Below are 16,596 nucleotides of genomic sequence, written 5' to 3'. Positions count from 1 at the left end.
TGCTTTCAAGAGTAAAATATTTGCACTTACCAATTCAGAGACCATTATTGGCCACAGTGAAGTCAAATGTTGAGCAGATATTCTTAGCAGCAAAACTCTGAAAAAAAGAAACATCTGAGCAGCAGCTATGGATGTCTGTCCAACTCTGAGATTGTCTGTCAGGCGTTCTAAGGAAAGAAGATTTTAGAGATGTCACACAAATAGGCAGTTTGGAGTTTCTCACTAGACAAAGAGGAATAATAAAATTGCAATTGCGTTGACATTTGATGAGAACCTCATACAGGAGATGGGCGTTGGGAGAATGGTTCTGTGCCCCGTGTTTGCCCCCAGCACTGTTCTTTGCGAGGCACAGCAGTTTGTGGCTTTTGCTAAAGAAGTGAATCAAGTTCCTCTTATTCCCCTGCTGCAGCTGAGTAGAAAGGCAACAACTTCTGGCTCAAGCCAGAAATCCAGTGTGTGATCAATAAACATGTAATTATTCTTCTAAGAAGATGAAACATGAGACACAGACACTGAAGAGTCTTTGGTGAGTGAGGGAACTATGAGATCATATAGATTGGTTGGCAGATGACACTATATTTTGGGGGTGAGGAGTGGCAAGTGAAGTGCGTGAATAAAATAGAATTATTCAGTAAAGTTTAGATTTGAGGACCATGACAAAAACTTTAATTCCTGCAGGAAAAAGAAAAAAAGCTAAACTCTCTAGTCCCTAACAGTCTTCCCCACTTCTCCACTGAAATAACTGTTTGCAGAATGTGATTTTTTCCCATAATTTGAGGTTTCTTAGGACGATGACAAATTGCCACAGGAAATAGCTGAACTATGGTCATGCCACTTAAGATTCGCTGTAGTAAATTAGTAATAAACTTCTCTTTACTTGAGGTAGCTTAAATGAGTTTTGTTTTGTTTTGTTTTTGCGATACATGGGTGTCTCATTGCTGTGGCCTCTCCCGTTGCAGAGCACAGGCTCTGGACGCGCAGGCTCAGCAGCCATGGCTCACGGGCTCAGCCGCTCTGCGGCATGTGGGATCTTCCCGGACCGGGGCACGAACCCGTGTCCCCTGCATCAGCAGGTGGACTCTCAACCACTGCACCACCAGGGAAGCCCTTAAGTGGGTTTTTACTTCTTGCCTTTAAAAATACTCTGACCAAATGAAGGATCGTGCATAGATCAGACACTTGACAAACAGGTTGGCATTTTTAAAGAGTGGTTTGTGCTTTTAGTTCTGGACAAGATGGAGTAAGTATAATACATCCTATTTATCTAACTGCAAACAAACAAACAAAAACCTTGAACAAAAATACATAAACCAACTATCAGAAAACAGGTGAAGGAAACGTGGCAGGACTGGGTAGGAACCTTGGGACTTAAGGAATGACCTGGAAGTGGGTTCCATGTGGTTTTTAAATTTTTTATTTTATTGCAGCTTAGGCAATTGAAAAGAATGTAACCTGGAATGCCAAAAGTCTCAACTTGAATGAGAAAGGATACCCAAAAGACACCAATGCAGAGATAATACAGAGGCTGGAATTATTGGAAAAGGATTTTAAAGCCGCTATCTAAAAATACTCTAATAACCAATTATGGACGCTTGAAACAAATAAGAAATAGAAAGTGTCAGCAAAAAAATACAAGATACAAAGAAAAGTCAAATAGAAATTTTAGAACTAAAAAATAGAATCACCAAGATAGAAAAACTTACTGTTGAGCTCAATAGCAGAATGGAGATGACAGAGGAAGAGGGGAATTCAGGACACAATCAATAGAAATTATGTGAGCTGAACAAAGGAGAGAGAAAATATCAGAAAAAAAAATGAACAGTCTCATAGACCAGTGGGACAACAAAAGAGCTAACATTTGTGCACTGGAATCACAGAAAAAGAGAAAAAAGAGTATAGGTTGGAAAAATATTTTAAAAATAATGACTGAAAACTTTCCAAATGTGGTGAAAGACATATATCTACAAATAAAACAAGCTGAGTGAACTCTAAAAGGGATAAAACCAAAGAAATCATGTTCAGTCACGTAATCAAACTTCTGAAAACTAAAGACAAAGAAAAAAAATCTTGATAGCAATCAGAGGGAAATTATACATTACCTAAAAGGGAGAATAATTCAAATAATAGCAGATTTCTCATTAGAAACCATAGAGTCAGAAAGAAGTTGCCATTTCTCAAGTGCTGAAAGAAAAGAACTTCAACCCAGAATTTTTCTATTTCCAATGAAAACATCCTTCCAGAATAAAGGTGAAAGAAAAAAAAAACAACAACAACCAAACCAAACCAAGATGAATGAAGGTGAAAAAAAAAGGCTCAATGAAGGAGAACAGTGCCAACAGATTTGCACTAAAATAATGGCTAAATGATGTTCTTCAGACAGAAAGGAAATGATAATGGTAGGAAACATGGAACATCAGGAATGACTAAAGAGCAACAGAAAGGGTAAATAAATGAGTATAAATAATATCCTTTCCTCTTGAGTATTTATGTTGGACAGTGAAAGCAAAAAGTGTATCTCTATCTCCTTTGGTTCTAGTATGTAAATGTAGTATTTCAGACAACTGTATCATATGGGAGAAGAGAAAAGCAAATGGTGGTAAAATATTGATACTAGTAGACCACAGTAAGTATGTATATTCTATGCTCACTGTAATCCCTAGAGCAACCACTGCAAAAAGCTATATAAAGAGATATACTCCCAAACCACTTTAAATAAATCAAAATGGAATGCCAAAAAAATGTTCAAGTAACCTCAGGAAAATAGGAAAAGGGAAACAAAATGAATGAAAAGGAACAAACAGAAAATAAATAAAATGGCATAATATATCCTGACATGACATGTCACCTAAAAGAGATTGGTTGAATGGATAAAAGGAATGACCCAGTTGTATGCTATCTTACACAAAACTCACTTCAAATATAACAATATGGCTTCCCTGGTGGCGTAGTGGTTAAGAAGCCACCTGCCAATGCAGGGGACACGGGTTCGAGCCCTGGTCCAGGAAGATCCCACATGCTGCGGAGCAACTAAGCCCACGTGCCACAACTACTGAGCCTGCGCTCTAGAGCCCGCGAACCACAACTACTGTGCCCGCGTGCCACAACTACTGAAGTCCGCACACCTAGAGCCTGTGCTCTGCAACAAGAGAAGCCACCACAATGAGAAGCCCGCGCACCACAACAAAGAGTAGCCCCCGCTCGCCACAACTAGAGAAAGCTCGCGCAGCAACAAAGACCCAACACAACCAAAAATAAATGAAATAAATAAATTTAAAAAAAAGATAAAACTACTTAAAAATATATAACAATATAAGTAGGTTAAAGGTAAAAGGATGGAAAAAGATACAATATGCAAACATTTTAAGAAAGCTGGAGTGGCGCTATTAATATAGGACAGAATAGACTTCAGAGCAAAGGAAAGTACCAGGGTCAAAGAGGGACATTACACAGTGGCAAGGTCAGTTCAACAAGAAGATATAACATTCCTAAATGTCTGTGCACCAAACAACAGAGGTGTAAAATACTTGAAGAGAGAACTGCCGGAACTCAAAGAAGAGTAAGTACTGACAACTGTAGCTGAACTTCAACATCCCTATCCCATGACTGATAGAACTCCTAGGAAAACAGTCAGTAAGGATATAGAAGAACTGAGCGATACCTTCAGGCAACAGGATCTAATAAACACTTGTAGAACACTCCACTCAACACCAGCAGAATACATCTCATTACGTGCTCGTGGAACATTCACCAAGACTGCTTTACGACCCATGATATAACCGAACTTCAACAAATTTAAATCCTACAAAGAATGTTCTCTGACCATAATGGAATCAAACTGGAAATTAATAACGAAAAGATAACCAGAAACACTTGGAAATTAACAAACTTCTAAATTAGATATGGGGTGAAGCAGTATCAAAGGAAATAAAAAATATAAAGAAATGAATGAAAATTACAATATACCCGATTTTGTGGGATGGAGTTAAAGTATTGCTGAGAGGGAAATTTATAGCACTAAATGCTTACATTATAAAAGAAGAAAACACTCAAATCTATAATCCAAGCCTCTACCTCACGAGACCAGAAAAAGAACAAAATAAAACCAAAGCAAGGACAAAGAAGGGCATAATAAAAAGCAGAAATAAATGAAACTGGAAACAAAACAAACAACAATAATGTAGAAAAATCAAATTAAAATGTGGTTATTCGAAAAGAACAAGAAAAGTGATAAACCTCTAGAAAGACTGACCAAAAAAGAGAGAAAGCAAATTACCAATATCAGGAATGAAAGAAGGGGTATCTCTAAAGACATCAAAAGGATAACGAGGGACTTCCCTGGTGGCTGAGTGGTTAAGACTCCACGTTCCCAATGCAGGGGGCCCGGGTTTGATCCCTGGACAGGGAACTAGATACCACATACATGCTGCAACTAAGAGCTCACAAGCCACAACTAACAAGCCCATGTGCCGCAACTAAGGAGTCGGCGAGCTGCAACTAATAGGAGACCACCTGCCGCAACTAAGACCCAGTGCAACCAAATAAATAAATAAATAGTAAAAGATAAAAATGTTAAAAAAAAAAGGATAATGACATTTGAATTACTGTTTAAATGGGAATGCAAAATGGTACGTCCACTCTGGAAAACAGTTCAGCCGTTTCTTATGAAGTTAAACACACGTTTACCATAGAACCCAGTAAACAAACCCTTGTGCATTTATCCCAGCTTGCAGGATCTTAGTTCCCTGACCAGGGACTGAACCTGGGCCCTCTGCAGTGAAAGCACAGAGTCCTAACCACTGGATCGCCAGAGGCTTCTTTCTTTTTTTTTTTTTTAATTTATTTATTTCATTTATCTTATTTTTGGCTGCACTGGGTCTTTGTTGCTGTGCGTGGGCTTTTCTCTAGTTGCGGCGAGCGGGGGATACTCTTTGTTGCGGTGCGCGGGCTTCTCATTGTGGTGGCTTCTCTTGTTGTGGAGCACAGGCTCTAGGCACGCGGGCTCAGTAGTTGTGGCTCACGGGCTCTAGAGCGCAGGCTCAGTAGTTGTGGCACACGGGCTTAGTTGCTCCATGGCATGTGGGATCTTCCTGGACCAGGGTTCGAACCCGTGTCCCCTGCATTGGCGGGCGGATTCTTAACCACTGCGCTACCAGGGAAGCCCCTAGGCTTTATTTCTAATAACCAAAAACTAGAACAACCCAGATGTCCATCAGGTAAATGAACTGAGGTACATCCATAAAATGGAGTATTAGTACTCATTAAAAAAGATCAAACTCTTTATACACCCATGAACATACCCCACTTGCCTTTGGATGGATCTCAAAAGCACTGTACTAAATGAAAAAAGCTAATCTCAAAAGGTGACATTTACATAATACGTATGATGTATGATTCCATTTATATAACATTAAAGTGATGGAGAACAGCTCAGCGGTTTCCAGGGGTTAGCGCTGGGTGGAGGGTGTGACTATACAAAGCAGTGAGTGACGTGAGGGTGTCGCTTTGTAGCGAGGGAAGAGTTCTAAATCCTGGCTGTGGTGTTGGCTACAAGAATTTGTATGTGGGAACTAGACACACAGACACACACACAAAGAGTGCATTGTAGAAACTGGTGAAATCTGAAAAAATCTCAAGTTGAGTTATGGTAATATTCCCACATCGATTTCCTGGTTTTGATGAGGGACTATGCTTATGTGAGATGTTATCATGGGGGAAGCTGGACGAACAGTACACAGGAACACCAGGTACTATTTGTGTAACTTCTTGTGAGTCTTAATCTACTTCGAGATAAAAAGTATTAAAAAAAAAGTGGTTTGTACACACGGGGCATATTTCATATTGACGCTCCAAATAAAAGCTAAATTCGTGAGATGATTCTTCAGCCAAGATGATCTATTTTAGAATCTCTAATATTCCTTTCTTAGCTGAGTGATAAACCTTACAAGCTGAAGGAGTCCTGGGTGAGCAGAGCCAGAGAAAGCCCTGAGCCAGAACCTCTGCACCACTGTCAAGGTTGCAGAACCTCGTTTAGGCTGCACATAACCTTGCTGAGCCCATTTCCCATCTGTGAAACTCACCTGCCTCAAAGGGTACCTGCTAAAGAACACAGCCTACTGTTGGGAGCCAGAGGGCTCAGATTTCAGCCCAGGGCGTGCCAGTTAGTGGCAATGCGACTTTACGCAGCTGTTAATCTCTCTGAGCACCAGTATCCTGATGTACAAATGGAGCTAATAAAGGACAATGAAGAAAACTTAAAAGATGGGAAGGACTTCAATGGACCTGGAATGAGCCACACTCATCAGCTTAGAGGGAACAGTGTTCCCTCTAGACCTTTCTGATCCCCTCATCAGGGGCCTTTGTAGCCTGTCCTCCTTTCATCCTAGACAAGCAGCATTTTATCGTCCCTCCTGTTTAAAAAATAATTGCTTTGAGCCGATTTACTTCTTTTGAGATCAATGCAAAATTTATGTCACTACGAGCCAAGATGTGAGAAGCTGCTCAGTTCTGCACCGAGTGCATCGATCGACCTCTTCCAGTGCTACCTGATGGTGATCAGTTGGGGGTGAGGACCCCAGAGGAGAGATGCCAGACCTTCTCCATTCCTGCCTCTTTTGATTTGGTCTCAACTAGTCACCAGGTTGTGCAACTCAGGAGCTTCTGGATGCCTCTGCTCCCTTGACTGGGGCGTCATTGCTCCATGGGGCCAGTCAATGTCCCGAGACTGTCAGAGAACGTTCTGAATCCCATCACCCCAGGACCTTAGGGAAGTTGGGGACGATGACAATACAGAGGCAAGGGCTTTGCAAACTGTCAGTTAGTAAAAAACGGAAGGGGGTAAACATGTTTCCTTCTTCCTCTTATGTTTTTAAAACAAGGACTCAAACAGGTATTTTTATTTTATTTTATTTTTTGGCTGCATTGTGTGGAATGAGGGATCTTAGCTCCCCAGCCAAGGACAGAACCCGTGCCACCTGCAGTGTAAGTGCGAAGCCCTAACCACTGGACCGCCAGGGAAGTCCACTCTACTTTTTCAAACATGTAGTATTTTTTTTTTTTTTTTTTTTTTGGTGGTACACGGGCCTCTCACTGTTGTGGCCTCTCCCGTTGCGGAGCACAGGCTCCGGACGCGCAGGCTCAGCGGCCATGGCTCACGGGCCCAGCCGCTCTGCGGCATGTGGGATCCTCCTGGACCGGGGCACGAACCCATGTCCCCTGCATCGGCAGGCGGACTCTCAACCACTGCGCCACCAGGGAGGCCCCATGTAGTATTTTTTTTTTTAAAAAAAAACAGCACGTGAGCTATCCAAAGTGGAGGGTATTTATTTGGAGAAATTCCTCTTTCCCCAAGGGCCCCCAGACTATCTCCTATTTAGGGTCAGCATTATGCTGACTTTCATATATGTTGTATGTATATAATATTATGTTGCCTCTACTTCTCTCTCCCTCTCTGAGCCATGATTTCTCAGAATTGGATGTTTACACCCTGCCATAGTCAGATTCTCCATACCACTGATTGAAAAAGGCCATTGTCTGTTCTCTTCTTGTTCTACACATCTAATACTGTCTCTTTAGCTCTCTGGGCCTCACCCCAGGTTTTAGGAGAGTGTGCGATGGGACATGGGGGAGAGAAGGTGCAGGTGTTTCTCCCAAAGTAAGAAGGCATGGGGCTTCCCTGGTGGCACAGTGGTTGAGAGTCTGCCTGCTGATGCAGGGGACGTGGGTTCGTGTCCCGGTCGGGGAAGATCCCACATGCCGCGGAGCGGCTGGGCCCGTGAGCCATGGCCGCCGGGCCTGCGCGTCCGGAGCCTGTGCTCCTCAACGTGAGAGGTCACAACAGTGAGAGGCCCGCGTACCGCCAAAAAAAAAAGAAGGCATGGCAAGGATTGTACAATGCACTGCCTACCATGCTCTCCTGCTGAGAAAGTGAACTTCACGCTGCGCTTTTGGACCACTGTCAGATGGCCAGGTGCATAAAGCAGCACCACAGATGCCGCCTGTGAACTAGAGGAAATGTGGTTCCCGTTGTTCTTTCTCCCCTTTAAATCCTGTAAGTATGCAACGAAGTTCAGCTCTGACTCTGCACTGAGCAAAGTCTCTGGAGGGCTGCCACCACCTTTAACGGCATTCCTGGCCACCCTCTGATCCAAGCAGCCTCCTGCTAGTGAGTCAAGTAAGGATTTGTCAATATCTGAATATTCACTTTTATACATTTTAAGTATTCAGGACGTTAGGTCATGAACATCTCCTTACCTGCTTTACAGGCTGAAATTATGTCAGTAGAAGTATAATGGTATTTTCATTGTTGCAAATATAAAATACTGTCATAATTAATACCCGTGAAAGCTGTTAATGTTTTGACCTAAAATAATTAAGACCTTTCAAGTGGTTAATCAAGTAGGGACGCGGGCTGAGAATTAATAAAAATATTTAGGAAAAACACATGCTTTGTGAGCCGACAGATATTTATAAGAGCATTTTTTAACAGGGTAGAGTAAGAGATTTATATCATAATTCTACGTGGAAACAACCTGAATGTTCAACTGGTGAACTGGAACAAACCACAGAATGGAATACTATAGATAAATAGCAATAAAAAGAAATAAGCTATTGATAAATACAACAGAATGAATGACTCTCAAATACAAGAGGCCGGTCTCAAAGGCTACATACTGTCTAATCACATTCACATTTATAGGACATTCCAGAAAAGATGAAATATATGAACAGAAAGAAGATTCAGTGGTTGACAGGGTCAGGGGGTAAGGGGAGGAGATGCCTTCTGAGGGGCACGAGTGAACTTTCTGGGGTGATGGAAATGTTCTGAATCTTGACTGCCGTGGTGGTTACGTGACTACATGTGTTTATCAAAATTCATAGAACTGTATAGCCAGAACTGTATGTAAATTATACTTTAATAAGTCTGAGCACCCCAAAAGGATTTACACCGTAATTCTAATATTTGTAAAATTGTTTGTTATACTAGCCTTCGTGATATTACAATTCTTGAAAGCTTGTTTATTTTATTATATTCCATTTAGGCTACGTGTCTTAAGGAAAACACATTCCTGTTTGAGAGTTCTTTTGTATCTTGGAGGAGGATGAATTAAAACAGAATGCTCACTTCGCCAACTCAACATTTTATGAGGAGGGGGAAAAACCTTTAAAACCATGTATAATATCCACAATCATTCACTTTTGAAGCAGACAAAGAATACCGCGAGTATGAAGAAGAGAAAAGATTGCTAAGGAAAAATCAGGTACTTCTCCAAAATCTTGCTCTGTCACTGGCCTCACTTAGTATCTGCACTGCAGGAGGGATCCAGCAGGAGACAGTGCTGAAGAAGCACAGCCAGACTTTAAAAAACAACCTAATAAAAACTAATAGCGTTATAGGACTTCCCTGGTGGCGCAGTGGTTAAGAATCTGCCTGCCAATGCAGGGGACACGGGTTCAAGCCCTGGTCTGGGAGGATCCCACAGGCCATGGAGCAACTAAGCCCGTGTGCCACAACTACTGAGCCTGCACTCTAGACCCCGCAAGCCACAACTATTGAAGCCCCCATGCCTAGAGCCCGTGCTCTGCAACAAGAGAAGCCACCGCAATGAGAAGCCCATGCACCACGACGAAGAGTAGCCCTTGCTCGCCGCAACTAGAGAAAAGCTTGTGCACAGCAACAAAGACCCAACACAGCCCAAAATAAATAAATATCCTAAAAAATTTTAAAAACTAATAGCATTATAGTAATTGATTTTTGTCTTGCCTTTTCAAAAAAATAAATTTATTTATTTCTATGTTATTTTCAGCTGTGTTGGGTCTTCGTTGCTGTGCACGGGCTTTCTCTAGTTGTGGCGAGCGGGGGCTACTCTTCATTGCGGTGTGCGGCCTTCTCATTGCTGTGGCTTCTCTTGTTGTGGAGCACGGGCTCTAGGCACGCGGGCTTCAGTAGCTGTGGCACGTGGGCTCAGTAGTTGTGGCTCACAGGCTCTAGAATGCAGGCTCAATAGTTGTAGCGCACGGGCTTAGTTGCTCCGCGGCATGTGGGATCTTCCTGGACCAGGGCTCGAACCTGTGGCCCCTACATTGGCAGGTGGATTCTCAACCACTGCACCAGCAGGAACGTCCCATAATAACTGATTTTTAAAATAAAGTTTCAGATTTACCGATATATTTCCGAAGTTCTTCTACAATCACCTCTGCTGAGTACTCATTTAACGTCTGACCATTCCACCAACACCTGCCCTGGGTCCCTCTGGTTTCCAGCCATGTTGGCCACTGTGGGCCTGTCTCTTTTGGGGGGGGTGGGCTGGGGGAGGGCAGGTCTTCTTACCTTGGATCAGAGGAAGGTAAAGGTGGTACTGATCAAGTTCTCCACTTAAGACAGCAAAAGCCTGGCGCTTTAGCAGCATGGCTTTCTGCTCAAAACTTGAGAACAGTTTTAAAGAACTGCTCTGCATGGCTGGAATAAATAGAGCAAATAAGTTCCATTTAGTGAGAACACTACAATGAGAGGTAAGTGATGAGAAATTCCTACTATTCCTATCTTCCCTGGTGAAAGATCATGATCTTGATTAAGGGCATGCAGTTGTTACTCAAGTATTTACATTTATAAAAGTTCTTATTTCTTTCATGATACTGAGTGATGGGGTATTTGAAGAGGATATGAGGTACAAGAAAGTACTCCTAACCAATTGTGGTCAACTTATCATTACTTTCAAAAGTATTTTCTCCGCTATAAAACTGCAAAAAAGGTAGTTGAAGGCATTCGTGTCAATAGACTGGAAATGGGAAGGCTCATTCACATAGTCCCGACATATTCTGCACGTCACATTACACTCTGTGGCTGAAATGGCACTAAAAAAGGTTTGAGCTGGGCTCTGAAATACGTGGTAAAAGCTGGTTATGACCAAAAGGAATCGGTCCTTTAAAGTGGGACTTATGTGCACATAACAGAAGAACTTACTCATTAAATCTTTAAACATTGTTTTCTCATGAGTCAGAAGATGGTCAATAATGGACTTCCAACTGGATATTAAAAAAAGCAAAATTAATTAAATATGCAAAGGGTGACAGTCTGATTAAAAGCATCAAGAAAAGAACATGTCCCTTTAAGATCTATTAAAAACTGCTTTCTGAAAAGTTAGTGAAAGGGATGAATAGTTTTTATATAAGGAAACGTTAAGCAAAAGCTTTTCATTTATAACCTTAACATAGGGAATGAATAACATAGGGAATAATGAATAATTCCCAGCTCACAATAAAAGAAAACACAAATTGTCAAGGTACCTTGGCTTTCACAAGGGTTGCCCTTAAATGTGTTCACACAGATGATGTCCATACACTTGTGTTAATGGAAAGAATGGGGGTTGTGAAGACAAATACCACTTGTTCTCAATGGGTTCCCCACAGTGCAACAGGATTACAGCCATGGCCGCTGGTGGTGGCTGGGCAAACCCTCAGCCCACATAAAGAAGCTGGCCAGTCTCCACCGTCTCCCCCTGCCATTAATGAAGACCTGTTCAGTCAAGCCAGGGGCAGAGTTACGGGCGGTTCTGTTGACCTCCAAGAAAAAGGCACAGCTAGTTCATCCTGTGCCTGTGATGCCACGGATCTCCACTGCCCGCGCAGAGCCTGGCCAGCCTCAAGGTCTCAGTGAGGAATCGGGGAGTGTAAGCCGAAGAGTGGGATAAGGACACCGCAGTGTCACCATGGAGCCCCGTCATCTTAATGCTGGTCAAGCATTTTGTGATTACAAGATAAAGTAGTACTAGACCAAGTACCACTGGAACCCCATGCAATGCTCTTTAGGAAAAATGTGCTCTCGTACTTGAAATTCTTCTCCTGATTAAAAAAAGCCACCTTTGTAGTTTTTAGAAGACTTAATTCTGTTCCCAGAAATACAGTTAACCTGTGAGTGGTGTCCTATGATTTGGGTTGATGCTAGCTGTGCTTCCATTTCAGGAATGAGAATTAATTACAGAAACCCAAACACTTTTCCACTTGAAGATTCAGGGCACGTTTTTTTTTTTATCAGGACAGCATTTCTTACTGCACACAAGAAGTGTCCATCTGGAAGAAGGCCGGGTCCAAGAATAATTCCAGGACTTCTTTTTTCCAGGCTCGTTTCGTGTAGGCATAACCGCTTAGAGAGCTCAGCAGCTGGGCGCCAGCCCGGAAGCTGGGGGCATTGTAGGCACTGAAAGGGGTGGGAAGGGGAAAGGGCCAAGGTCAGAGATGGTGCAAGGAACCCCGCTGGACACATTTCCCATAAGCTACCTTTCCACACGTGGGTGGGGTACAATGGAGAAGGTGGCGTTACCTGTGATTGCGTAAGTAAGGAAAAACATAGTAAAGCAAACGTGAGATCAACGGCACCGCTCTCTCCTTCTCATCACTTCGATAAACCATGTCCAGGAGGGATGCCAGAACCTAGAAGAACAGGACCACCAGAAAACAGAAATCTCCTAAAGCAGGCGGCAATACAAAATTCAGTCCTCGGGGTATACACAGCCTAACAAGAAAACTCCACGGGGCAGCTTGAGGCCAATTCTGGCTTATGAACTCACCCGGGACGGTGCAGCCCGTGCGCCCTGGCCCCTGAGAATGAACGCCCTCACAAAGCCTCACTTCTGTGGGGGGATGACAAGCCAGATGCATATGTACCTCTGCCAGGAGGGAGAGGGCTTGCACGCTGTACACCGAAGGGGCAGACGCAGACACCATTGCTGACGCGGGGGCAGCAGCATCTGCTGAAAGAGGCATGTGTGTTTTAATCAGGACAATAGGTCACCATTTATGCCCCCAAAGCATCAGATGAACTTGAGTCATGAGCTCCCGCCTTTCACACTGACCCTGTACGTACGTACATGTTACGTATTCTTCTCCGCTAACATGTTCAACTTCAGCAACTAAGAATCTGGGTATTTTGATCAAATAAATCAGCACCAACTCACTGTCTTCCTCCCTGCTTCTATTCTCATCACCATTTTTGGAGCTTCAACATCCCCCTGGATGACCCCTCTAACACCCTGGCCTCCGAGCCCCTTAGTCTTTTCTTTTCCAGCAAGTTTTTATTTTGTTCCAGCTCAGCCAGCCACTGTCACCATCATACCCTTGACCTCATGAATTTCCAAAGTCTCCATTTGCAGCACCCTACAGTGACCACATCTTACCTTTCCTGCTCACTTACTCCTGGAATGCTGCTCTGACAATTTCCTGAAACCTTGCACAAGCCTCCAACCCCCTGAGTTCACGTCCTTAACTACCTATCAATCCCCCCAGGTCTTCACTTCTCTATCTCCCCACCCACACCCGTGGTCTATCGTCCCCCTTGCAAACATCCTTCACTTTTTTTGCTTCTCTCTCCCTCTGAAGCACTCACCTCGAAAAATGCAAAGCTGGCTAAACCCAATGATTGCCTATGCAGCTCTATGCAGCTAAATGCTCTGGAGAAAACCAGACTACTCTGAAACAGATCTCACTTTACTTCATGACTGTGCAACTCAAAAATGACCTGATGCTCCTAGATAACCCTCCCCCATGTCCCTCAGCGCTGTGCTGGCTTTCCCAGTCTCCAACGTAGTTCTTTCACCTCCTCCCTCCATAACCATCGATACCTGTCCCTCCTCAGCTGGTAACCTCATCTCATATTTCATTTAGAAAATTAATGTAAACAAACAGAAACGCCCTCAGTTTGGCCGCTATGTGTTATTAACCTGGAACATTTATATCCGTGTTCTCTGCCTTGTCTCCGGTTTTGTTTTTTTTTTTCTTTTTGCGGTACACGGGCCTCTCACTGTTGTGGCCTCTCCCGTTGCGGAGCACAGGCTCCGGACGTGCAGGTTCAGCAGCCATGGCTCACGGGCCCAGCCGCTCCGCGGCATGTGGGATTTTCCCAGACCGGGTCATGAACCCGTGTCCCCTGCATCGGCAGGCGGACTGCCAACCACTGCGCCACCAGGGAAGCCCTGGCAGGTGGATTCTTAACCACTGCGCCACCGAGGAAGTCCCATGACTTTGGTTTTTGGTTTAAACAATTGATTGAGGTGGAGAAGTCTGAAGCAAGAACATTCTGGAGAGGGAGATGGAGCTTGGGTTTGCATGTGTTACATTTGAGATGTCTGGGAAGGAATCAGAAAAGGTCAGCAGTGTAGGAGGAAAAACCAAGAGAACATGGAGTCGTGGAAACTATGAGAAGAGAGTGTTTCCAGAAGCACAGTGTTTCCGGAAACACTCCAGAGAGTGTTTCCTGTGCTCGGCAATGGGAGAGGCCACAACAGTGAGAGGCCCACGTACCGCAAAAAAAAAAAAAAAAAAAAAAAAAAGAATCCACCTGCCAACGCAGTGCTCGAGCCCTGGTCCGGGAAGATCCCACGTGCCATGGAGCAACTAAGCCCGTGCGCCACAACTACTGAGCCTGCGCTCTAGAGCCCGCGAACCACAACTACTGAGCCCACGAGCCACAACTACTGAAGCCCGTGCACCCAGAACCCGTGCTCCACAACAGGAGAAGCCACCGCAATGAGAAGCCTGCGCACCGCAACGAAGAGTAGCCCCCACTCGCCCGCAACTAGAGAAAGCCCGTGTTCAGCAATGAAGACCCAACGCGGCCAAAAATAAATAAAACAAACAAAGAACCAAACAACAAAAACCCCAAAGTCATCCTTGTTTGCCTTTTTTTTCTTTAAACTACCACTTCCAATCCATCGGCAAGTTCTGTTGACGCTGCACTCACACCAGTCCACCTTTCTCTAGAGCCCACGCCTCTAAGCCAACATCTTCTCTTGCCCAAAGCACCATGAGATGCTTTTAACTGAACTCCCAGTTTCTGTTCTCGGTTGCTGCAGCCCACATCGCTCCCGGCAGCCAAACTGATGTTTTCTGAAAACTCAATAAGATCCTGTCACTGCTCCAAACCCTTTAATGGTTTCCCACAGCAAGTGGGCTGATGGCCAAGCTCTTAAGTGTGCTCTGCATCAAGCCGGACAACCTTCCACCCCCGCTCTCGCCCTGACCTTGCATGACCACACATTAGGCTCCAGCCAAGTTGATCTTCAGGTTTCCTGGGCCTGGCCCACTCCCACCTCAAGGACTCGCCATCCCCTCTGGGCAGCGCCTTCCCGGATCTTTGCATGGCTGCCCCCTTACGTTGTATTTCTCAGCACAACTGACACTTCCTTGGGGACATGTTCTGCAACATCTGAAGTGGCCCCCAGCCCCACTCCCATTAAAAAAAAAAAACACTTTCATTTTGGATTTCCAGAAGAGTTGAAAGATACCTTTGTTAATTTACTTTGGACCATCACCTTCCGCATCCCCCCCGCCCCACGAGAGCAGAGGCCCTGCTCATTTTGTTTCCTGCTGCATTACCAGCATCTAGAACACAGTGCATGGCACACGCCAGACGCAAACATACAGGAAGGACCCTGCACGTGCACTGCACACAGAAGAACTCTAAGTGGAGAAACACATCATTTGAAGCCTCATTCTGTTTCATGATTTAGACGGCCAGTATGCATACTTAGTTTGTTCAAGACTGAAACAAAGTATAGTGTAGGATCCAAAGAGTCTTTCGGTACTCTGTAATTCGCGAATTAAGTCTTATCGAGAAGCCCCCAAATCACCTCCAGCTTTGGAATTCTATGCTTTCTTTTTTTATTTATTTATTGCTTTCTTTTTTAAAATAAAAATCAGGTAATCATTTTACTACAGTACTGTCTTGAGGTTAAATTTAATTACTGCACAAAAGCCAGGCTCAGCTGCACTGGTGGTGGAGAAGCAGTTTAATCCCTATATCAGTACCTACATCGGGAATAACTGAGGGCAGATGAGGCAAGGAGTTGCACGAGCTCTCTTTCCCTAGAACCACAACTATAATCATAACCGCAGCCTGAGAAAGCATAATTGTTGGTTTACATTAGTAAACGATAGCATACTAGTTATAGGATCTTCATTACAGAGTAAAGTATAATTATTTTCTTATGTAAACCACAAAACTAGCTGTCAAACAAATATGGCAGAAGTAATGGAGGGGGTACTATGGCCTGTCTGTCTAACACCATCCTTCCTCCTCCTGCAAGAGAAGCCTCTCTTGGGTGGGAGCCCATTTCTCGGGGCTCCAGCGCACCAGCCTTTCCTCTCCTCCTCTGGGTCAGCCACAGGCCCAGAACAGCCGACCGGAATTTATGCGTGAGACTTGATGAACTTCATCTGAACACCTAGCTCCCGCTCTGACTAAAACCAGATGTAGACGCTTGGGCTTTTCCTGTACATGGGCCAGAAAGTTTTGTGCTGCTCTGTTTCTACACGCCTGCAGTGGGTTTCGTTTACTTGCAAGAGAAAAGAGCCCAGACTTCTTGACACACCTTCCTTTGTATATTAAAAACCACAAATTCAGCTTTGCTTCTGCTGATATAACTACCGCTAACAATAATGACAGAGGTCATAAAGTATGACAGAACTAGCAGCTTTTGAACACTGACCTTGTGGTGGGCACTGCGCTATGTAGTTCCGACTGAGAACTTAGATGTAATTTTTTTGCTCGTGTTAATAAAACTGAGACCAGGGCTTCCCTGGTGGCGCAGTGGTTGAGAGTCCGCC

The 16,596-nt window shown here is 44.0% G+C and overlaps 1 protein-coding gene across 1 annotated transcript in view; it reads right to left on the bottom strand.

Moving 5' to 3' along the window:
- DOP1B (DOP1 leucine zipper like protein B) overlaps window positions 1-16,596 on the bottom strand; it is a 110,623-nt gene that overhangs the window by 4,114 nt on the left and 89,913 nt on the right. Inside the window, exons 28-33 of the mRNA XM_060150912.1 lie at window positions 12,661-12,746; window positions 12,317-12,426; window positions 12,047-12,193; window positions 10,961-11,022; window positions 10,328-10,456; window positions 31-167 (exon numbers count right to left, since the gene is read on the bottom strand). Of these exons, the coding sequence (XP_060006895.1) occupies window positions 31-167; window positions 10,328-10,456; window positions 10,961-11,022; window positions 12,047-12,193; window positions 12,317-12,426; window positions 12,661-12,746 (671 nt within the window). The remainder of the gene's footprint in view (window positions 1-30; window positions 168-10,327; window positions 10,457-10,960; window positions 11,023-12,046; window positions 12,194-12,316; window positions 12,427-12,660; window positions 12,747-16,596) is intronic.

Source organism: Lagenorhynchus albirostris, chromosome 5, assembly GCF_949774975.1.
Source record: "Lagenorhynchus albirostris chromosome 5, mLagAlb1.1, whole genome shotgun sequence".
NCBI lineage: Eukaryota > Metazoa > Chordata > Mammalia > Artiodactyla > Delphinidae > Lagenorhynchus > Lagenorhynchus albirostris.
The sequence above is the reverse complement of the archived record's forward strand: the minus strand, read 5'-3'. Positions and strand labels throughout refer to the sequence as shown.